Source organism: Pteropus medius, unplaced genomic scaffold (assembly GCF_902729225.1).
Source record: "Pteropus medius unplaced genomic scaffold, Ma_sr-lr_union100, whole genome shotgun sequence".
NCBI classification, from domain to species: domain Eukaryota; kingdom Metazoa; phylum Chordata; class Mammalia; order Chiroptera; family Pteropodidae; genus Pteropus; species Pteropus medius.
The window spans coordinates 8,723,423-8,747,782 of NW_024351543.1; the positions used below are offsets into that span (position 1 = coordinate 8,723,423).

The 24,360-nt window shown below is 42.9% G+C and overlaps 1 protein-coding gene across 5 annotated transcripts in view; it reads left to right on the forward strand.

Annotated features, from left to right (window-relative positions):
- Nucleotides 1-24,360, forward strand: part of LOC120586721 (kalirin) — a 434,187-nt gene that overhangs the window by 247,446 nt on the left and 162,381 nt on the right. For all 5 annotated transcript variants that reach the window (XR_005648786.1, XM_039843223.1, XM_039843224.1 and 2 more), the window contains exons 7-9: nt 14,033-14,224; nt 17,830-17,961; nt 21,168-21,398. Coding sequence is in view for 4 of the 5 variants with exons in the window: in XM_039843223.1 (XP_039699157.1) it covers nt 14,033-14,224; nt 17,830-17,961; nt 21,168-21,398 (555 nt within the window). In the remaining variant the exon portion in view is untranslated. The remainder of the gene's footprint in view (nt 1-14,032; nt 14,225-17,829; nt 17,962-21,167; nt 21,399-24,360) is intronic.

The window sequence follows — 24,360 nt, forward strand, 5'->3', positions numbered from 1 at the left end:
AGGGTAAAACATATCATTTCATATTCTTAGATTAGAAGACAATATCATTAAGATGGTAAAATTGATCTACAGATTCAGCACATCTCTATCAGAATTCTAGCTGGTTTCTTTGTAGAGATTGACGACCTAATTCTAAAATTCATATGGAATTGCAAGGGACCCAGAATAGCCAAAACAATCTTTAAAAAGAACAAAGTTGGAGAACTCATATTTCCCAATTTCAAAACTTACCACAAACCAACAGTAATCAAGACAGTAAAGTACTGGCATAACTGTAGACATATAGATCAATAGAATAAAATTGAGAGTCCATAAACTCCTGTGTCTGTGGTCAACTGATTTTTGACAAGGATACCGAGACCATTCAATATAGAAAAAATAGACTTTTCAACATATGGTGCTGGGACAACTGGATAGCCACATATGAAAGAATGAACTTGGACCCTATGTCATACTAAATTAAAAACGGATAAATTGTATTTCATCAAAATTAAAAATTTTTGTGTTTCAGAAGATATCATCAAGAGATTGAGAAGGCAACTCACAACATGGGAAAAAATATTTGCAAATTATTTATCTTATAAGGGACTTGTATCTAAAATATATAAAAAGCTCTTACAACTCAATGACTAAAAGACAAATAACCCAATTAAAAAAATGGATGAAGGATCTGAATAGACACTTCTTCAAAGGAATATACAAATAGTCATAAGTACATGAAAAGATGCTTGAAAATGCACTAAAAGATGCTAGTCATTAGGGAAATGTAGATCAAAACCACAAATGGATACCATTTCACATCCATTAGGATGGCTATAATAAAAAGTCAGATAACAATAAATGTTGACGAGGATATTGAGAAATCAAAACACTCATATACTGCTTGAAGGAGTGTAACATGGTGTAGTCACTCTGGAATACAGTCTGACTGTTCCTCAAACAGTTAAACATTGAGTTACTGTATGACCCAAAGATTCAGCTCTTAGGTATATACCTAAGAGAAATGAAAACATGTCTACACAAAATGTCCACGTATTGTACACAAATGTTTATAGCCACATTCATAATAAGTAAAAAATAGAAAAACCCAAATATCTATCAGCTGATGACTGGATAAACAAAATATGGTCTATACATATTATGGAATATTATTTGGCCATAAAAAAGGAACGAAGTGCTGATATGTGCTATAACATGGATGAACTTTAAAAATATTTTACTAAATGAAAGAAGTCAACAAAGACCACACATTTATATGATTCCATTTATTTAAAAGCCTAAAATAGGCAAACCTATAGAGACAGAAAGTAGATTAGTTGTTGCTATGGGCGGGATAGATGGGAGATAGGGGGACAATAGTGAAAAGCTACGGGGATTCTGTTTGAGATGATCAGAATGTTCTAAAGTTGACTGTGGTGTTGGTTGCACATATCTGTGTACTAAATACTATTATACTAAAAACCATTGAGTTGTATACTTAAAATGGGTGAATTGTATGTTCTGTGAATTATACCACAATAAAACTGTTAAAAAGAAGAAGAAAAAGACAACGGGAGAATGAATGTTAAGTGGGTTCCTACTAGCATTACGATAGAACCTTTTTAATGGTTAAAGAGAGTGACCATGGCAGCATGGACAACAGCCCTGGTGGTATTAGCAAAGCTGAGGTAGGAGGCTTGGGTGCACCACTTGGCATTCACTCATTGGTGTATTCAACAGACTTTTGCTATTTGTATTCTCTGTGCCCTTTGCTAGACACTGAGGAGAGCAAGAGGACAAAAGACACAAAGCTGCCTTCAAGGAGCTTGTAGTTTAGCCATTCTCAAATTCATGTACCTAACGCAAAGAGAATTTTACCTACTAGGGCGTAAGCTCCTAAGGGCAAAGCTGTGTCTGTTTCATTCTCACCTTTATCTCCAGGACCTATAACAATGCCTGGAGCCTAGTAGTCTTCAATAAATGCTTTTTGAATGAATAAGGATAGTAAGCATGCCACAGCATCTGTCACCAACCTGAAGCAGCGTTTGGGCAGCTAGGACACAGAACTGATAAAGCAGGGCCTTCACTTCTAAGGGAGCCTTATAGGATGTGATTACAGCAGAAGCTTAACAAACCACGGGAAAGAAGATGAATGAAAGCAGCGGTTTCCATCAGGGGTGGGCCTTACAAAGTGCCCAGGTGATGCACAGTAAAGTCCAGGAACTACTGGACTGGATGATCTTTCAAGTTCCACCTGCCCCCAAGCATCTTTGTTTCTGGGGGTTCTAATCCTAAAGGTGGAAGTCAGGCCACTAAAAAGAGTCCTTCTCTGGCAAGAATGAATGTGATCCAGTGTTTGCTGTTGACACTGGGATCCCTAAGGTGGGTCTTCTAGGGAAGATACTGCATGTATCACCAGCCAGACCTGTTCTTGCTAATGAAGTCGGACAGGATGCAGTGTTTGCATCTCCATAAACAGCCTTGTGGGTGGAATTTCCTTTTTCTTCCAGCTCAGTGAGAGGATTAGATTTTATTTTCTGATTTGCTCAGGATCCATTTATGGTCCTTGCTCTTGGCACCATTGTCAGCATTAAACCTGTCCTAAGGAGAGAAGAATGTGCTTTGAAGTAAACCTGGTAGAGCTGATGCACATATCTAAGGCAGCTGTCCTCCACCCTGGCTGCCCACTAGAGTCACCTGGGGAGTTTTGAAAAAACACCACATCTGGGCCCCACTGCCATAGTCTCTGGCTTAACTGTGCAAGGGTGGAGCCCAGGAAATCTATACAAGGTTGAGAACCAGACTGAGAATCACTGGTTCAGGGCGAAGAAAATAAGCCATCTGACATGGCCTTGGGATCAAGCTCTAAAACTACTGGATATTTAGCCTGTGGAATTGGAAGTGGGGACTTCCCTTTAAGGTCAGGAGTACCCAGGGAGAAAGAGTATCTGTTTTCACTCCCTGTTCCATGCTCCCCATCCCAGCCTCAACCTGCCCCTTAACCTTTACCTGCAGGTCTCTACTCAGCCATGTTTTAGGGATTGGTTCCTATTCAAATAAGAAACATAGGAAAGTTTCTTGTCTTAGGCAGAGGCTTTCTCAGTATCACTCTGATGCACAATGCTTCTCTCACCTGCTGCCCAGTCACCTGGCCTGGGTCCTTTCTAAAAGGCTTCTGTGAGTTGACCTGCAGGGCTTGACTGACCAGCCAGGTTTCTGACTCGTGGCTGGCCCTGGCTTGGTTCAGCTTCTTCTCTTGATAACAGACCTACTCCTGGCCCCAGATTTCCCTCCTCGTCTCTGTCACTCCTAGTCCTGTGCCCACAGCCCTGGTACCTCTTTTCTGGTTTCAGTCCACTGCTCTCTGGGGCCTCTGTCAGCATGTTCCTCGCTCGCAGGTTATTGATTGTGTCCTCGTTGTGTGCCCCTTGAGCCTTGCAGCTCAGTTTACCTATACACTTTTACATACTCATATGTAGCCAATGTCTGCTCTCTGCCAGGCCTGCAGCTCCCAAGAGTTAATTTGTCTGAAATTCAGCCAAAGCCGAATCATGCCTCTTCTTTGAGGTCTCCTGGAGCCAAATGAGAGGCATGAAATAGTCTATGAAACCTAGCACGTCAGATGAGATAATGTACACGAAGGGGCTTAACCTGTAAAGCATGACACTAATATGAAGTCTTGATGATAATAATAAGCAGCAGCATTGCTTGTGCCATTCTGGGGCATGAGTGCTAGCCAGCCAGGAGGAGTATCAGATGACGGACAGAGACTGATCAAAGACATACATGTGAGATGTTTGTAAAAATCAGGATATTTGAGAACTGAGAGGTCAGGACGACGTGGGCAGTTGAGAAGAGAACAGTATTAAAAAAAGAGAGAAAAGAAAAAAAAAAAGCAGAAGTCAGAGTTCATGACACAGCTAGAGGCCCAGAAAAAAAGAGCTGAAGGATTTCCATCAGCAAGTCCTTTTGGTTCTACCCTCAAACTGTATCCAGAATCTGGCTACCTGTTACCACCTCCACAGCCACCACCCTGGGCCAAGGTCTGTTCACTCTCTCTCTTTGTTCAGAGCTGAACTCAGATGTCACTCTGACTTCAGGGGTCAGCCTGCCCTGACTTCTCGATTTTAAGTAACACTTCCCAACCCGATCAGTCTTTTACTTAGCTATAGTCTATACATACAGCACTGAAATAAGAAATATACAGTAAATATTAATTTATTGTCTGACTCCTGTACTAAATTATAAGCTTCATAAGCAGAGGAGTTCTCTGTCTTGTCCCCTGCTTGCAGAGTGCATTGTATCATTGAATGAATGCTTGAATAAACAAATAGGACAGAGATTTAAGACTCCAGCAATAAGGCAAGATATCGATTAAAGGGACAAAGAGTTGCCTTAATCCCGAGCTTTCCCGTAGTTCTGTGGAATCAGGGACCTGTTCCCCAGGGTAACTGGCCTAGGTTTATGGGTGGAGATTACTACTCCAAGGAGGGAGAGGGCAAGAGAAGCCCACCTGCTAAGCTCTTGCCCACTCTGGACTTGAGATATTCTGGGAATTCCAAGGGCAAGTCAAGGGCCCCAGTTGGGGAGACTTCAGAGATGTAGAAATTTTTATTGAATTTGTTCTCCAGGGACCCTATTTCTCTGGGATGTGAGTTTTCAAACCTTTAGGAGAAATTTCTTAACATCTGTCTTCTCCCTTGATGGAAATCCTTGGCCACTCTGACTGCTTTTCGCATTTATGGCAGAGTAAAACAGCATGGTGTGAAAGAGCATGAGCACCAGGAGCTAACCATGGCTCTATGTTTCCTTCCTAGTTTTGTGATCATAGGCAAGTTATTTCCATTTCTCAGAGTCTACCACCACCGTCAGTAAATGGGGAATAATGATCGTGCTTTTGCCAAGGATGTTGTAAGGATGAGAAGTGATCGTGCATTTTAGGCACAACATTTGGCCTGGTGTGATGCTTGGCAAATGTTCAGCAATTATTATCGTCAGGCTCAGGAGTGCTAGAAAAAATAGTTCTCTTTGTTTGGGGACAGCTCTCAGATTTCTCATCTACAGAACTTCTCAAACTTTAATGTGCATATGTATCACTTGGAACAATCTTGTTAAAATGCAGATTCTGATTCAGGATGTTGGGAAGGGGCCTGGGATTCTGCATTTCTAACCTGTTCCCATCTTGTACTGATGCCACAGACCGAGCTCTGAATAACCAGGTCCTACAAGAGAAAGGGCTGAAGGAAGAAAACTCTGGGCAATGCATTTTCTTGAAGTCTTATAGCCTCTGGTTTCAACCTAAAGGCAGCCTGAAATTACTACATACTAACCCAGAAGGGCTGCATTGCATTGTTCCCAACCACTCTCTCCACTGGTGTCCCTGAATGTGGTTCCAGCTTCTCCACCCTTCCCTACCATATCCTGCAATGATGCCTCATACACAGATGCTCAATCCCTCCAAGAAAGTTTCTTTCAGAACCGAGAAAGAAGAGAAAGAGGGGCTTCTCTTTTACTAAAATCTGCTCCTGGGTTTCCTTGGCCCTTGGACATATGGCCAGGCGCTTGTTTTCATGGCTGCTTAATGGTTTGTAAAGCAATTGCTGGAGGAAACATTGCTACAGCAAGCCAGGCGAGAGGGACAGAGGGCTTCGTGAGCCAATGTTATCTTTGCTGAGCACAGGGGCTGCCCTAGCTCATCTCCTCTCCCTGCCCGACAATGACAGATGGCTTCCACATGGTTTGACCTACTGTTTGGCCAGACTTGACCAGATAGTCATCCATCAGCTGCCCTATTTGGCCCCCTAGAGAGTACCCTGTGGCTTGTGGGAGGCAAAAGTTGGAGGTTTCATTTAGAGCTCATCACATCTCAGCTATTGTAGAAGAGTTTCAGGCATGGGCAGTTCTTATTCCAGATGTTATCATCCCAGTGTCCATATGTTTTGAGGTGGGATCAGCAGGTTTACATGGTAATGTTAAACTAATTAATCATAAAATGATACTTTAACAGCTTCAGTACCCAAAGTGGGTTTGGTACTAGCAAAGATGTAAGCAATATACATTGCATTATTAATCTGGAGAAAGGAAGTGAGATTCAGCTTTTTCCATTGCTTTGGCACAGTCTTTTTATTTTCTTAACTCATGTTGAATGTTACTCCCGAAGCCTCTGAATGCTGTATGGGAAAATCTCCAAATACCTCTTCGTATGGCTGTCCCTTTGAGTGTAACAAAACAAAAACTTAATATATGGTGCAGGGCATAAGAAAAGGTAGCTAAAAGCAGAGGAGTCATGCACAATAGGCATCAGGAGGCCTGGGTCTAGTCCCAATATGCCCCTCTCTTCGTTACTTTGAATATACCACTATTTATTTAAGAAAATTTTAAGTACCTACTAGGTGTATTCAAGAAATGTCTGGGTTTTATTATTTTTTTCTAATTGAATGAGATTGTTACATGAACTTGGCTTCTAAAAAGCTTTAAATAAAGTGTGTTTATATTTCTTTTTTTAGTAAAGCAGTATTTGCTCACTAAAACTTGCCTATTTCACTTATATGTAAATTTTACTTTACTATAAAAAAAAAGAAAAAGCTTTACCAAAGTAAAAAGGGGAAATTTGAGTTAACTGCAGCTTTCATGAAATGCAACCTGACCAAATCTATTAAAATTAAAGATACATTAAAACAATTTTAAAACTAAAAAATATTAAAAACACCAAATCTATTAAAATCGAAATCACTCTGCAACTCTTAGAATTATTTGCGGAAGAAATAAAACAAGTAAATGAAAAGAATGAGTTTGATAAAAGTAAAAGATTAAACATGAATTCCCCATTAGCTGCATTACCCATATAGACATTTGATGTTTTGATGTAATAATTTTAAAGGGGAGGAAGAGGGCCCTTGACACTGTATACTTCTTCTGTACAGTATTAAGAATTTATTTTTTTAAAATATATGTATACACCAAAAATTTTTTTAAGCTTCCATATACACTAGAAAATTAAGATGATTAAAAAAGACCCTAAAGAAAAGTTCCCACCACCGTGCGTCTCTGATACAAAATAAAAATGCAAATCAAAACTACAATGGGATACCATCTCACACCTGTTGGAATGGCTGTCATGGAAAGGACATGGAAGTGATAAGTGTTGAGAAGTTGTGGGCAAAAAGTAACCCACATACATTGGTGCAACCATGTGGAAAATAGTATGGAGGTTCCTCAAAAAACTAAGAATTGATTTACCATATGATCCAGCAATCCCTCTTCTGGGTATTTGCCCCCAAAACCTGAAAGCACTTATCTGCAAAGATATATGTACCCCAATGTTCATAGCAGCATTATTCATGGTGGCCAGGACATGCAAGCAACTGAAGTGTCCTACGATAGATGATTGGATAAAAAAGATGTGGTACATATATTCCATGGAATATTACTCAGCCATAAGAAAAGATGAAATGTTGCCATTTGCAACAACATGGATGGATCTTGAGATAATCATGCTAAGTGAAATAAGTCAGAAAAAGTTGAAAACCATATGATTTCACTCATATGTGGGATATAAAACTGAAAGCAACAAACAGACATGATAAACAGATTCATGGACATGGACTGTAGATTAGTGTTGCCAGAAGCAAGGGTGTGGGAGGAGTAGATGGGGGTCAAAGGGGTCAAATATTTGGCGACGGAAGGAAATCTTAACTTTGGGAGGTGAACACACAATGCAATATATATATGACATACTGTTGAATTGTACACTTGAAACTTATTTGATTTTATTTATCAATATCATCCCAATAATTTTTAATAAAAAATAGATATCAATAACTGATAACATTTAGATATGATTCCCTGGTATGCATGTTTTTCTCAGCTGAGCCGACGCTATTTTTATATTTTTTATGTTTCACATTTTGATTTAACCTTTGTTTTTCATTTGACCCGAATAATTTTGCTGAGTACCTTGGCCTTGGATGGTTGTTTGCCTGGCCTCCCTCCCTTGACTTTTGGATTTGGAGAGTCAAGGTCTCCAGAGCTTGTCTAGAGGACTGAATCCCTTTCAGGAACATGGCCCCTACATGCCTCACCTTCTTCGATCATCCGAGGGATCACAGCTTCCATTTTCATAATAATAATTTAAAAGCTGTAGCCTCATTAACTGGAATGGAATTGAGAACTCCATGCCAGGACTCATTCATCCCAGAAGTGAGATAGCTCTTCACTGACTCTGCTGCCCCTCTGGAGGTGAAAATGAGAAACATCGCCCCTGGACGGCAAAGTGAAAGGCCCCATGCCCAGCGTGGGGAGGAGGCTTCTGCCACCTTTTGTAAAATGGTCAGTGCTAAGGAGAAGAATCTGTCCCCTTATATGTCTTGACAGTCGCACTTCTGGGTGCTTTAGGCCTGGTTAACACGTAGCCTTAAGATGGCTATCCCAAAAGACTTCTATTTTCCCAGCTTAAGGTTTGGAAGAACACTGTGTTGAAAGGGCATGGCTTACAGAGCAAGTCACTGGCCGATTCCGAATTCTCTGATCTCTCTGGGTCAAGGAAAGATCTGTGGACCATTCAGGGCCCCAGACCCTTGAATCCTAGGAGAAGAGCATCTGTCAACAGTCAACAGAGGGGGTGCATTGTGCATGGTAGTGGCCTGACAAACAGCTAGGGCAGCTTTGCCTGCTGTAGAGCTGGGCACATGTGTCAGGCTCCTATGGAAAGGCGCTTTTCCTAGGAATAGTAGGGACATTGTGTCATGTTCTCTGTGAAATACAGCGGGACTCCGGACTCTTGTTGGAATCTTTGCCTCTAGTTGGAATAGTTGATAGGTTTTTCTTCTGTTATGTTTTTTCCTAATACTTTGATTTGGTTTTCCTTTAATTTGGAGCAATAACAGCAATCTGCTGGAACTGGGAAAGGGAAAAGATTTAACATTCTTATTGGTTATATGCCAGACAATGGACTGGATGCTTTATGTCTCATGTCACCCACAGGAGATTCAGGGTGGGAACCTATGACCACCTCTGCTTTCAAGAGTGAAGTGAATGGAATTCAAGTGCTACACATATGCAGAAATGATATGCTTTAACAATCAGCCCCTGTGTTTTAACAACACAGAGCTGAGGGTTACCAAAATGATAGCTTGTATCAAATGATTATTTCTAGAAGAATCAGTATTTTTTTTCAGAGCATACCACATAAAAAACTTCATTTTAAGAGAAAAGTTAGCTGAGTTTTTAAGTGGAAAGTTATCATTATCTGCAAGTAGCGTTGCATGTTTTTCTAGCCAGTCAGGGCAGACAGGAGCCAGATTCAAAGGGGGAGCCTTTGGCAGGGCTGGAAACTTTCATCGAGATTCTGCCAAGAAGTACTTTAAGGGGAATGACTCTGCTCCATTGATTTCAGTTAATCACAGTAGGAGACAAGATCTCAGGAGAAGGGGCCATCTATCCTGTGATCTCCAATTAATGAATGCAGAAATGAAATAAGAAAACAGAATTTTGTAGGCAAGAACAGTGGAGGCAGGGTATAAATATAGAGGGTTTTTGAGTTAGCAAGATTTGCTGGAATTTAGTTATTTTTCCCATTTGTGACCGAAATGATGAGAGGAGAGCCTTAGGAGCGGGGTAGGATGGGGTGAATGAAACAACAGAACACGCAGTGAGCACGTTGCCATTCTGCAGGGTAGATGGTGTTTGTATCTTGGACTATGTGATACTTTGAATAATGATAATAATAGCACTGCATATATATGTGTGTTTGTGGGGGGAGGGTGTTAAATGAATAAAGCAATTTGGAAGTAAGGTTTTAAGAAGATACTCACTAAGCCAGAATTGTTAGTCATGTTATTAACTTCTGGCCAGGGAAGCTGGTCGGTCTAGGCAGCTCTGCTCAGGGGAAGAGGAGGGGAGCAGCTGGCCCTTGGTCACCCAGCTCCAGCCATAGCCATCACACAGCAGGCCAGAGAGCAGAGCCAGGATGAGGGGCTGAGGCACGTGACAGCGGTGGCTGGGCCATGTATACCTCCACGGTGGGCAGCACTCCTCTCCCAGGTCGCTCTCCATGCATCGTCCCCTTGCTAACCTGTTAACGCACAGAGCAGTCTTTTGAAAGCATAAATCAGATCATGTTACTCTTTTGTTTAAAACCTTCCCATTGCACCTGGACACTTGAAAGTTTGAATTACTCTGGTGTCTTCAGTTTATGCCCCACTACCTCCAAAGAAGAGAGTTCGGGGAGGGCAATAGATTTGGTCAACATTCCCCCAGGCACTGAAGAAATAAGAAAACAGCGAACTGAATTCTCTCTGTGTTCAATCTGGCTGCCCTCTCTAAACACAGAATGTATCTAGAGGCCTGGGTTATATGGAGCAGATGCCGCTTACTCAGAAATGGAATATCTAAGATCATTCAGCTCAACTCACTCACTTTACAGATGAAGAAACTGGGGCACAGAGAAGGCAAGTGACATCTTAAGCGACTGCCAGGGGTGAACCAGAACTCATGTCCTCTGACTCCTGGCCCAGTGACCGACTGATGGACAGCTCTGCAGATAGAAGGGTGTTTAAGGCTGGTGGGGAAGAGTGGCAGGGCCAGGCAGATGGGAGGCAGTGGAGGAGGCAGCTTGTAGGAAATGGACAGGCCATAAAGAGTCACAATGTCTATTCCTTCTGGCCATGTCCCCAAGACAGACCATACCCCCAAATGCTCCTTAACAGTGGCATGAACCATGACACAGAAGAACCACACAGATGGATTGACCAAAGGCCATGACATGTCATTTGTGCCTAATGACTAAGCACCCCTATTTACCCAGACTCTTAATCCAGCTCTTTAACCCTGTTCTTTCCTTTCAAGTCATTTGCGACCTTCTGCACCATTCCTCTTTTCATTTGGCTGCAGTTGAGAATCTGTCTGCTCATTTGTCTCAGGTTCTAGGCCGAAGGAGAATGGAGGCGGATGATAATGAACTTGGGCAATATTTCCTGCAGTGTTTTGCTATTCTGAAAAGGGGCTATAGAGAAAAAAATGAGCAAATGTATGAGTCAACATTATCTTTATCCCTCTATTGTGAGAAATACTGCCTCGACTTCTTTTGTGAAGAGTAATCATTTGTTAGTTTTAGTTAGACGTTTCTCTGCCCACTGATAAGGAAACAAAAAGGCATTTACTGTGCTAGTCTCTAGAATGTGAAATGTAAGCTGTGGTCTGTTTTTCGTTTGTTTGTTTTTAGCTTTCATTTATGATCACAGGCTTAAGGGTTGAAGGGGGCCCTGGAGGACCGCCAGCCTCACCACCCCCTTCTGTGCAGGAAGCCCCCTTCCCAGCATCCCTGCCAGTGGTTCAGATCCCTTTCCTCTGCATCCCCACAGCAAGTTGCCTCTACCTCTCAAAACACTTACTTCATTTTGCTTTAAATTACAGTCATTTGAGGACTTTTCTTAAGTCTCAGCTGTGAGCCCCTGAGGGCAGGAATCCTGTCTCATTTCTCTTTGATCTCTCACAGCAACCAACACAGAGCCTGGCCCACTCTCCATAAATATTTGAATGAGTGACAAGGTGTGAACAGCCTCAAGAAGGCAGCCAGTTAGACATCTTTAATAGCTAGAAAGTTCTTCCTAAGAGTGAGCAGATATATGCCTCCCTGTGTTCACGGTGGGGAGGATGTAAACAGGCAGTAATGATAGAGGGCCAGGCACCCATAAGATGTACATGAGGGATCCTGGGGACAGGCTAGTACTCTGCTCTTATTGCTCTTCTTGTTTTCCATCTGGCCAAAGCATACAAGGTCTTTCCCAGGATAGGAAAACCCAACAACCATAGATAGATTTGGATAAATATGTGTGTGTGGTGGTGGCGGGGTGTGGGGTTGGGGGGAAGCATTTCCAGGATTTGAATCCAGTTTAGAAGGACAGCTATATCAGACACCGTCAATGTTCCACCCATATCCCCTCAACCCGCCCCGAAAGTCATCTGCAAATGGTTCCCATACGCATTGACAGCTTCCTGTGTTTCTCTGCCCATGGTCACTCTCTGATATGGGAGGTGTGCTTGGCTTGTGTGGAGGTCAGACTGGAAATGCCAGGGAGTTATTCTAGGAGCGCCCTTCAATCATGAGCAATGAGACTTGGTGCATAAATACCCCAGATTCCTTGTCTCCCAGTAGGATGGCGCAGGAGTGTGTTCTATACAGTCTCTCAAAAAGTTTCAGGAGGGATGACCCTCAGTTGCTCACAGCAGTAACCAATTAATGAACACATCCTTTATTTTTCTCCCTGTCTTCTTTGACTTCCCCACTCCATCACTGTGCTTCCTAAGGACCACACTCAAATAAACTATCTGTCCCAAATCCTTGTCTCAGGGTCTGCGTCAGGGGAACTCAAACTAAGAAAACACAAGCTGGGGATTTGGGGGAATCCAAATGTTACTCCCTTAGAAGACAGAACTTTTAAAATCAGTACATACCTTTTTTTTTCCTTTTCTTTCCCTCTATTTCTGAGTGCAGAGTTGGTTTTCCTGTCAATTCTGTAAATAGAGTTGCTAATTTTAAGTAGAATCTGTATCCTAACTCAGAAAACAAGGCTGATAATGATTTCTAAATCTCTGAAGGATAGTTATTTCATATAACGGGAATAAGTAATTCTCTAGTCTGTTAAGGGAATGTACTATGTCAGAAAGGTCTCAGGCCAGACTAAAGAAAGAGATTATGCATGGGATATACATCAGGATAGACTTGTGTTCAAGCATGTCACTGAACATTTTAAACTTCTGCAGAGATCTTCTAACTGGAGAGAGACCTTATACACCTGGCTTAGGTTAGGGATGGAATGCTTGGTGTCAGGGATAGCTAAAATGAATGCGGACGATGAGGGAAGAGGGAAAGGAAAATCAGGGACCTTTATTAAACTTACCCAATATTAATGAGATACCCCTGAGCTAAAAGAACCAAGAGAAAATGCTGTTGTTGAAGAATATTATCATTTGAGAAGATTTGAAAAGAAAAACGATGTACAAGCCACCTGCCACCCTTATACTTCTTCAGACAGACATCATGTGAGTCAGAAAAGCTCTCTGCGGGTGCCACAATATTACTTGATTATTTTGACACCTCAGACAATTAATAGGAGGTAGCAGTTAAAAATAACCATGCTCACTACTGTCTTATATTTGTGAGGTTTTTCTTTTGTCTTATTCCTTCCTGGAGGGTTTTCTGCTAGCCTAGTAGGAAACAACACACATTGTGATCATGAATTTTAATTGGCAATCAAAGATGGGAATGACTGTGAATGAAACACAAGAGGAAAGGAGCAAGCAGGGCCAGGATTGCTCCACGGATGTCTTTTGGGGGTACCCACAGATTCCTTTTGAGGTCAGCTGGGAAAATGTTCCTAAGTCAAGTAGGGATAGAAAGGTTTCCATCGATCTTGTTTTTAGCATGGAAAAATGTTGTGGCTTCAAATGCTCTCTTTATTTAAACCCTGACTGATAGCCGGTGCCCCAGTTCTTTTGGTGAAGGGACAGGTGTGGAGGCAGCAAAGTCTTTGCTTAGTGATTGGAAGATGTGAGGTTACCATGCAACATGTCCTTTGCCCTCTTTGATGTGCATCGCTGCCCTGTTGTGGGTGGCAGTCATGCCGCGAATATAGCTCTCTCCTCAGCAAGAGAGGTGCCTTTGGGTCTTCCAGCTTTTACCCTAGTCTGAGCCATTACTTCTAGAGAGTAACTCTTAGAAGTACCATGCATGACCTCATAAGATAATTGTGAAGATTACTAAGGTAGTCCTTGTAAAGTGACTGCATTTATGTGCATTAGTAGTTGGCACAAAACTATGCTGGTCCCCAGAATGAAAAGCCTCAGTTACTGCATCTACTATCTATTGGAGTTTTATGTCATAGACGAAGACTTCACTTGGACCAAAAATGGATACAGTAGTATAGCCTATACCAGCCTCTCACATACTTTTTGTTTGACGTAGATTCCTTCTCCCAAATACCCACCCCAAAAGTGATAAGTGGATGCCTTTTCAGCCTGCCCCACTAAACACTCATTCTCCTTTGCCTCCCAGAATGCCTATGTCAACATCAACCGCATCATGTCTGTGGCTTCCCGCCTCTCTGAGGCTGGTCATTATGCCTCACAGCAAATCAAGCAGATTTCCACGCAGCTGGACCAGGAATGGAAGAGCTTTGCTGCTGCCTTGGACGAGCGCAGCACCATCCTCGCCATGTCTGCAGTGTTCCACCAGAAGGCTGAGCAGGTGAGGCCAAGGGAGCTGCTGTGGCTGCTCATGGTGGGAAGGGTGGGGGGACGTGCACTTTTTGTAGAGAGCCCCTCCTCTCTTTTTGAAACACTGAAGACCTTGCCGAGTAGTCACAACAATAACCCATGTTCTACCACTTTGATGGCCCCTGTGTACATAAAGAAACATTGGTGGTCTTGCTTGTCATCCACACAGGAAGGAACCCGGAGCCTGTTTACATTCCACTGGGTAGTTTATTGTTGTCTGCTTGTGTGTGTTGATTGCTTAGTATGCATTCCCTTAGCATAGACCAAACTAAACTGTGAAACTAAACTGATCATTGAGTTCTGAGAGCAGGGGAAAGCTAATTTTACATGAAACATTTGCTATAGAGAACAATAATGTAACAATAATACGGTAGATAGAAATAACAATTATTGGTTGCCATTTATTTACTGGTATTGGCCAGTGATATTATGACCCATTTTATAGAAATGAGCACTGAAGCTCAGAGAGATTAAGTGACCTAAGATCCTGTGTTGGAGCTGGCTCTAATCAGATCATGGGGAGCCAGTTGTTAAATTTTCATGAATTTTGTGAGGTGGTTAAACATAGCCATTACTTAAAACTACATTTACATTAAATATGTCATATTAAAAACAAAGCCCATAAATACTCAGAACTCATTTCTTCCCAATTATTTTGCTGCATTTTATTATCTAGGTTCTTGAGGTTGTTTATATGTATTTATCTCTATGGTGAAAATACTGTATAGTGTGGGCTACCAATAATCTCTTTCTAATTCTACATTTGATGATGTCACATTGGTAACTTGAAATAGATCATGGTAGGAGTTTCATACCATGGAAATCATCAAATGCTACAAACTGAGGCTTGATTTATTGTTTTAATGATTGTCTAGAGTCTTAAAAAGTTAGGGAAAAAATATTTTTAAATGCTGACTAAACTTAGAATTGTGTCTTGTCTGTAGCTCTTACATTGTGAATAGCACACAAGATTGAGGAAATATTCTTTGATATTCAAAAACTATTATTCCATTCGTCAAAGAAGCCCCTCACACCATGGATGACTTAGTAATGTTCTGACATAAGTCTTCAGATATTTTCACTGTTGTCTTACACCAACATGAGTGAAAATATCAACCAGCTTTCATGTTGAAACTATATGTCTGTCATATACAAAAGTGAGAATCAATTGGCTACATCGAATTTTCAATAAAGAGCATCATATATGTTATTATTCTGTGTAAATTATGTGCTACAAATCCTTTATGTTAGTAAAGTTTATAATACACATGTGTGTATTTGCGTGTGTTTACATATATGTGCTCGTTGTTAAACATTTACTAATACACCATTGTGAAATTCACACAATCTATGGGCAGCTGGGATTTCATCCCAGGTGTGTGTAACGTTATAGTCTATGGTCTTAACCTCTAAGTTTCTCTTTTCGTATGACAATTGAGTGGCTCACAGATAATGGAGAGTTGAACACAAAGCCATACCTTAAATCTCTCCCTCCATTAGCCACCAGATGTGAAAGGCTATATGGAGTAGTTGAAAGAGTCTAGTCTGGGAGGCCAGACATATGTAGGTTCTAATCACAGCCTCATCATTCATTAGTTTTTAGGCAAGTCACTTCACCATTCCCGGCTTGTTTCCTCATCTCTAATGTGGGGATAATCACAAATCTCCCTGCACTGTTAAAAAGATTTGCAGTGGAGCATGTAAGTTGCCTAGTGTGCTTTTTAAATGATAGATTTTACTGTGGGTATTTGTTCAACATACTATCCCGGTATTTTGTATTTCCTTCACTGTGCCCGTTTCCACCGGAGACCTTTCCAAAGGCTAAAATACTTGTGTCACAATTCAAGGGTAGCCATCCAGAGGGACTTAGCCATGTGTTTCTGTTTGTTTGTTTGTTTTTTAAGATGATGGTGGTAATGACTGATAGTGACTGGTTCATTCTTAGGACCATGAGAATATTCATGTCTAATCTCTTGTTCTGTTTTCAACCCTATTACATGCACACTTTATTCAAGGTTTATCCAGACTGGCAAGGGAGACCCAATGCTTCTCTCTCTGTCTCTCCTTCTTTCCTTGAGCTCACCGTTTTGTGGGATCTGCTATAGTGGACTCATTTTAAAGTATAACAGAGAAATTGCAAAGACCTTAAAGAGGCACCACCCTCACAATTGACACATGAATATCAAGTTGCTTTCAGGTTCCTTTGTAAAATGGTTATTGGTGGAGCAAAGAAGCTTCTGAGAATTTATCGAGTACACACAATCCGATACCGGACAGCATCCAGAGCTCTTCCATAATTGTTAAGAGATGTCTAATGTGATAAAAATATACAGAATGAAAAATCAACCACAACAGCCAACAGGCCAGGGACTGAAAGCCGGGAGTGACAACAAGACTAGAACTCAAGCAGTTACGATAAAAATAGTGCTGGAACAGAGTAGCTGGAGGAGCCAACTTCTCGTTGATGTTTCCTGACTTAGTTTGGATCAGGAGCAATTTTATTTGTATCTATTTTTTATGCAGTTTTCTCAGGTATTATTAGTCCTTCAGGGAAACTCGTAAACCATGGTTCTTTTTTTAGCTAGGGATAAAAAAAACACCAAACAATGGATTCAAGGCTGTTTTATCAATTTGTTTATTTAGGCAGCTCTTTATTGTCCTCATATGGGCTGTTTTGGCAATGAGATAAAAAGGTATTTAGGCAATTAATTTAAATGGAGCTGTGCATCCAGGCGAGAAGAATCACAGACAGAAGCATTCCAGACTGTTGGGTGAAGAATTATTTGCATTTTAAAGGTGTACTTTTCCACCCAATAAATCTGAGTGATTTCTGTTGGCTCACCCTTTGTGCATGGAGACCCATAGTCTTCCACAGTTGTTAATTTTAATTTTTAAATAATTTGATATCTGTCAGTATCTATATCTATATCACATCCCAGGAGCCACTGCCACCTACACGTAGTGTATGGTGCCCCTACCCTCTCCCATGCCTAAGAATACTGACCCAATACTGGAGATCTTCTTGAGGGTTAATCTCCATTGCTTATGGGAATGGCCTCTACAAGTTTGGGGGAGGCGGGGCTGAGAGTCTTGTGTGAGGTGTTCTTTGCTCTTCTTCACAACTCAGTGTATAGACTATAAAGTACATGTGTGGAAATATCCCATTACATTACATGCACCCCCCCCACACACACATACACATGTGCCTGTGAGTGTGCACAGGGCAAGCAGCTCTAATATATCCATGTCATGTAGTGAGCTGTTTGCACACCTGTATTTTGTAGCCAATGTGTGGATATGACCTGTTGAACACGCAGATACCTCCCACCTCCAGCAGTTTCATAATAATCTTCTGCGTTTGTGGAAACTACACTCCCTAAACAGATACTGGGTCTGACTTCTAACATGGAGTTACTGTTAGTACACTTAAGGGAAAAACTGCACTCTCGACAGAGGTCTCTCTTAAGGTTTCCGGAGTCCCAGTGCTTCTTCCCAAGGTATCTGACCGTGTCCACAAAATCCACCCGTTGCCCACCCCCAGTGCTCCCACCCTGACCTGGCCGCATCTCCTTCTAGTTCCTGTCAGGAGTGGATGCCTGGTGCAAGATGTGCAGCGAAGGTGGCCTGCCATCCGAGATGCAGGACCTGGAGCTGGCGATCCACCACCACCAGTCCTTGTACGAGCAGGTGACCCAGGCATACACAGAGGTGAGAACCAAGCAGTACCCCTAGGGGTTCTAGACGTGTATGGGTATGGGTATGTGGTGAGAGCACTGGCCTGTACACTGTGGAACAGCCTAGGTTGGGCTAAGAAGAGAAACCATTTTTCTCCCTTTGGAGACACCTTTAGGATCCTTGATCTATGAATGATGGTGTCTCCAGCCAGGCATCAGAAAAAACTGGGCCATCAGCAGGCACCGCCTCAGCAGGCACCGCCTTAATGTGGCCAGCCACACACACACACACACACACACACACACACACGCACATACACACACACACGGACACACACATATCTGGCTCACCATGTATGTGAAGATTGAACTCTCTATATAAGGAAGCAACACTGTGCTGCTCTGGAGTTTGCTTTCTGGCTGGTACACATCAGCCTGCCACCCCTTTTATGAAGCAGCTCAGCAAAAAATACTCATTTTCTCACTATACAAGGTCCAGAGGAAAACTCACCACAGGGTGGACATAGGTATTTGCAGGCATGAGAAGCTGCCATAGAAGTGAAGAAAAAGCTAAAAAACTCTTCCACCGAAAATTCAAAGGCCGGGGACATGGTACAAAGTTAAGAAGGGGAGAAACACTTCTTGATCCTCGTTCCTTTCAAATTAAAAGGGTCAATTAAGTGCATCTGTGTGGACATATACAAGTAGGTAGGTTTGCTAACTGGCGTGAATTCTGAGGGAGGGAGCTGAGGGATGTAAAGAAATGCGCTGATTAAGGAAGTTTGGTGAGGAGGGGAAAGCGAAATCACATCTGACCCACGATTTTCTTCTGGGGCAATATCTGTCTGAGCAGTGTTTTCCATGGTGGGTTTCTGGACCCACAGTCATCAGACTCACCTGAAGTGCTTGTTAGAGGTCAGATTCCTAGGTTACACCCCAGACTGAACCAGAATGTCAAGAAGTGGGACCTGGAGCCTACATTGTAACAAATATTACCCCAGGTGAGTTTGATAATGTTGATGCCAAAGAATTGGTGGCTTCTGGGTGAGACTAAGGGTTTTTGCCAGTGTCAGAATCTCGGCTTCCTTACCAGCAGTGTGACCTGAAGCAAGTTACTTAACCACTCTAAGCCTCAGTCTCTTCTGTGAAATAAAGATGATAACATGTACTTCATGGGGGAGTTTTAAGTGTTATAAAGATAATGCACGTAATTTACCTGGTCCCGTGCCTGGCAATAGTAAGTGCTAAGCATAGTAACAGGTTTTGTCATTATAGGAGGCAGAGAGGAGGGCTTATGAGCCAAATCTCATCTCATCAGCTCTGATCCGAATGGCCCAAGGCTTTCTCTTAGAACTGTGCTTCTGCCTATGGGTCAAAATCTCTAAATTTACCATTTATAAAACACAAAAATAGAGTATACAGATTAGATTAATATTATACTTATATGTTTCACGTCGATGGGCTATGAGTGTAATTATAAATATAGACACAATGTTTTTCTGCATTTATACTAAGGCCCTAGCATTGTGGGACATAGACATTCCCTCCCGGCCCACTTCAGAGGTCAGCAGGCTGCCGCTGCCTCCTACAGATGTGGACTGAGGCAGAGGACTGGAACTCACGTTGACATGGATTTCAGGACATGGTCCTCTGCCTCTGACATAATGTAGTGCCAAAGGACAGCATGTGCCTAGAATGCACTGAAGAGAGCTCTCGTGGGTTTGGCCATAGAATATCTGTCTTATTCATGTCTCTGGAGGATATTTCCTCTGTATTATTTAGAAGATATTTCCCCTCCCCCTCCCCTGGTGCTACATTTTGGGAGGCAGCTATGGTGGGATGGGGTGGATAACGGTGGTCACCTAAATTGTATGTATTCCTTCAGGCAGGTTTCCTCACTTGTCTCTGCTGTACTTTCCACTCGTGCTCCTCTTTTTCATACCCCAGCCCTACATGCGTTTCTGTGGCAGGGGGAGCAGCAGCTGCCTCTGTGCTCCTGAGCCCCCAGCCAAGCTATTATCAGAACATGAAGGTAGGGGTGAGGGGAGGCCGCAAGCCCAGCAAACAGCTACCCATTGATGGTCATAAGGCCGGAGGTGAGAGCACACCTCCTTCCATACTTTGCTGGTATAAAAGGACCATTTCAGCTCCAACTTTGATTTCATTGTCAACCAAGTTAATCTGGGGTCTTAAAATTGCTATCGATTCTCCAATCACTACTGTTTTAATTGAAAAGACACATGCTCTACTGAGTACTCTGCCAAGCCCTGGAGAGCCACAGGTGTCGATCATATGATGCCACTTTCCAGACTTCTTAGTGCCTGTAATTGTGCCAGGATTCCAATGAGGAGTGACAGGGAATGTCCTCCTCACACACTGGTATCAGCACTGAAGGTGAGTGTTGGGAAGCCCAGGAGCATGGATGGTTTATCCACAATCTAAGGGTCCTTTCTTTACTCTACATGTTATGGAAAGATGAGGACGTTACCACTTTCAGGAGGAAAAAAAGGGGATTGTATAGAAGGAGAGCAAAAGTTGGATCAATGTCGAAGAAAGAAAATGACAAGGAAATAAAGACAGGAGAGAGAAATGATGATGAAGATTAAATTGGTAGCCAATCCTATGTGCTCGGCCTCATTCTAAGCACCCCACATGTGTTAACTCATTTAATCCTTACCACAACTCTATGAGGTATGTACCATTGCTATCCCTATTTTACAAAGAAATTGAGGCTTAGAGGTTAGGTAAGTTGCCTCTAGTTACACATCTAGTAATTTGGAACCAGGTAGAAGAAGGTAAAAAAGAAAGAGGGGAAGAGGTTTATGGAGTCAACATATATTCAACTTCATTTCCGAAAAGAAGTCCTACTACCTGACCTGTCAAGTGAGTCAGTCAAAATATTTGTCAAGTACTATGTGCCAGGTGTTTTCTAGATGTCGAGGAGACAATGAACAGGGCAGAGGCACTGCCTTCATGGAGCTAACATTCAAGAGGGGAGAAACACAGATTCAGGAGTTTCATAGGCAACTGGCTGCCGCCCCTGCAAATCCTCTACCCCAGGATTCTGGGGCGCTCTGCCCTCTCCTGGGCTGCAGGCTGGGCGCGTTCCTTGGTTGCATGGGTCTGGGTAGGGCTGAAATTCTTAGTCCTAATCAGAAACCTCTGGGCAGACCCTCCTTGTCTGCCTGTGCCCTGCCTGCCGCTCTGCTCCCTTGACCTGACTTTGCTTCCTGCCTACAGGTCAGCCAGGATGGTAAGGCGCTGCTGGATGTGCTGCAGCGTCCCCTGAGTCCTGGGAACTCCGAATCCCTCACTGCCACAGCCAACTACTCCAAGGCAGTGCACCAGGTGCTGGACGTGGTACACGAGGTGCTGCACCACCAGCGGCGACTTGAGAGTATCTGGCAGCACCGCAAGGTGCGGCTCCATCAGCGGCTGCAGCTCTGTGTCTTCCAGCAGGATGTCCAGCAGGTAACAGGCCCCTGCACCCGGCATCCATCCCAGCTAGGTAGATGGCTCAAGTTCCTGACCTAGGTGATCAGGCTTGGGAACATCTGATTTGTGGAGGGAAGAGGGAAATTCAGCCCCTAGCTATTCCATCCTACCTCAAAAAAAAAAAAAAAAATTTTGTCTGGACTTGTTGATTGCATGTTTCTCACCTAAGCAACTTTATAGACTGGGCCTTCTCACTCTGTGATATTGAGAAATAGTAGTAGTAATTCATTCTGAGAAATAGTAATTTCTTGCAGTCATTTGACATAGTTTTCTTGGGAGAGAGCTTGACCTCTCACTTAGTCATGAGCTTTCTGGACAAACCAAGGGCCCAAAGGGTTATCTGAGCACTGTCAGGTTTGGACCCCACATAACATGAACCCACTTCCTAATTAGGGATGCAAGTGGCCTGCTTGAGTGGGGGTTTTGGGTGGGACACAGGGCCGTTAGGGGATTCTTTGGCAAAACTGGACTTGGGAAACCACATTAAAAACATGGGCTATTGATGACTGTATGCTCCATAATTAGAGATTATTTCTGGCTTATTCTGTTCTTTTGCATTATTATACCAGTCATAGCTTTTTCCTTGATTATGGATAACAAAGATATGGTTACATTTTTTATTTTATAAGGACAGCCTTGCCGCAAGTGCCCTTTTAGATGAAATAACCCATCCTTCACCCTTCACGCTTTCTGTTTCCCTGAGGATTCCTGAAGGCTTTGCTCTAAGGACTAAGGGGGCTGCTGGCTGGGACCTGGGTACTGAGATCGAGGCTTAGTGTCATCTCCCTGCTGGTTCACTATGAGAGGCAGGGTTTTTTTCTGGGACCCCCACACAGTTTCAAGATTATACCTGTAAAATACTATATTTTACTCTCCCTTCATGCCTTCTGTGATATTGACCAGGTGTAATCTGAAAGCATATCAAAATATGCATGAAAAATTGAGAGCCAACTGGACATGTTGTCAGACACATTGGTTCGTTCTCTTCACAGCTGTTGTTGGGAGGGGCCCTGGTGCTGGCTGTGACACCCTCTGAGGAAGGGTTCACCATAAGGTCAGTAGTACGTAGCCTTCAGGAGTGTCTCCCATTCTCAGGCTGCCCTAACTCCCCTGCAGCTCCCCTTCTCAGCTGGGGCAATGATTGAGTCATCAGAGGTAATGTCTAAGCCTCAGGAGAGATGGGCACTGCTTATGTGCTGGCCCCAACGCTGAAACTAGTGTGGGGCCTGCTGGGAATGGGGAAGCAAATGAATCAGTTGCCTACTCCTGCCATCTGGAGCTGTCCAGAGAAATATATCATTTCTGTGCACGAGAGAGCACGGAGTCCATCTGTGATTGAGACAGAGGGAGGTGGCAGCCTCTGGAGGCACACAGAGGGGGTACTACTATTTCAGTGAACTCTGAGTGACTTGGGAAGACTATCCAGGCTACAGATCATGCAGCTTCCTTGGTGTGCTCTTTGTCTTTCTTCTGTTTTCATGGCTGTTGTACTAGGATGGGTACTGCAGAGGGGCAAGAGGCCAACAGACTTGAACTGTTATCAGACTCTGCTATGGCTCCTGTGACATCTTAATGTTGCAATGGAGTGGTTAGTGTGACATTCCTACACTAAAGCTAGGAAAAGTTATAATGGAACTCTACCTGTGGCTATTCTATATCATACTCTTAAAAATGAGACCATTTCTGGAATTGACACCCAATTAATTCATCTCTACTGTACAAATCAAATTGTTGGCACTGAGGAAGAGCAAGCAGATTATTAGGTGGACACAATGGGGGTTTGGATTTCCCATGAGAACTGAATGCCCCAAGGTGGTTAAATCCATTGTTCTTTTCAGATTATGTGAATATGGCTTTTGGGAACATTACTCCATTCACCCATTGTCCCACTCATTCTTTATCTCATCATGTATCTGACTCGGACAAACGTACAAAGAAAAATGTGAGAACAAGGGCTACAAACCTAGTGATGATCTCAAATGTTTACCTGCCACCCAAGCAGCCATTAGTGCCTGATATATGTCTGAGCTGGCACTTCAGAAGTGTGCCAGACAATGCTCTCAGCAGTTAGACTGAAGGACTTGGCATTTGGTCTCCCGACTCCCAGAAAATTTACATATTTATCGTTTTTGATTTTGCGTGCTTCATCTCTTCTATTCTAGTATTTTCTTGAGAGTAGAAACCATGGCTTCTTCCTCTCTGTGCCCCTTACAGCTCTTAGCTGTGTCTGGTATAAATCTGGGATTCTCTTTATATTCCTGCTTCAGCTGAAATTATCATTGGAAGACCCCAGTTTCTGCTTCTGTGATGTAAACATCATTTAACCCCCCTCCCAACACATTCAGCAGTTGCTGGTGAGTAGCTGGAGTCCGCTTGCAAAAATTGTGATGTGAAAGTCTTGAAGTTCCAGGTATTTACAGCCCAGGAAGAGGACACAGGGACATACCCTCAGTGCTCAGCAGTTATTCAGCAAGTTTGGGCCTCTGCAGTTGGCCCAGCACTTCACTGGGTTCTGACAAGGTGCCTGGTTAGTCAGAATGGAATACGACATACACATTTGAAAATATGTAGGACAGTTCTATGAGAGCATGCCTGTCAGTGTGCAGGGCAATAGAGTATTGATGAAACAGTTATAGGCAGAGGTGTGAGAAGTCAGAGTTGGTGTCTTGAAGGAGGAGAGAATTGATTGAACCATATAGTCTGGATCTAAAACACCTGAGCACTTCTGGCATCCAGAGATGTTTACTCAGCAGCCTAAGTGGAAAGCTTGTGAGCAAGCGTCAGTGGCTGGGGCGATACAGAATCACAGATAAGGGCATGGGCTCTGGAGTCAGACGGCCTGGGTTTCAATCTTGCTGTGACAAATCTTGGCTGTGTGACCTTGAGCAAGTTTCCTCACCTCTGGTGCTTCAATTTCTTCATCTCTAAAGTAGGAACA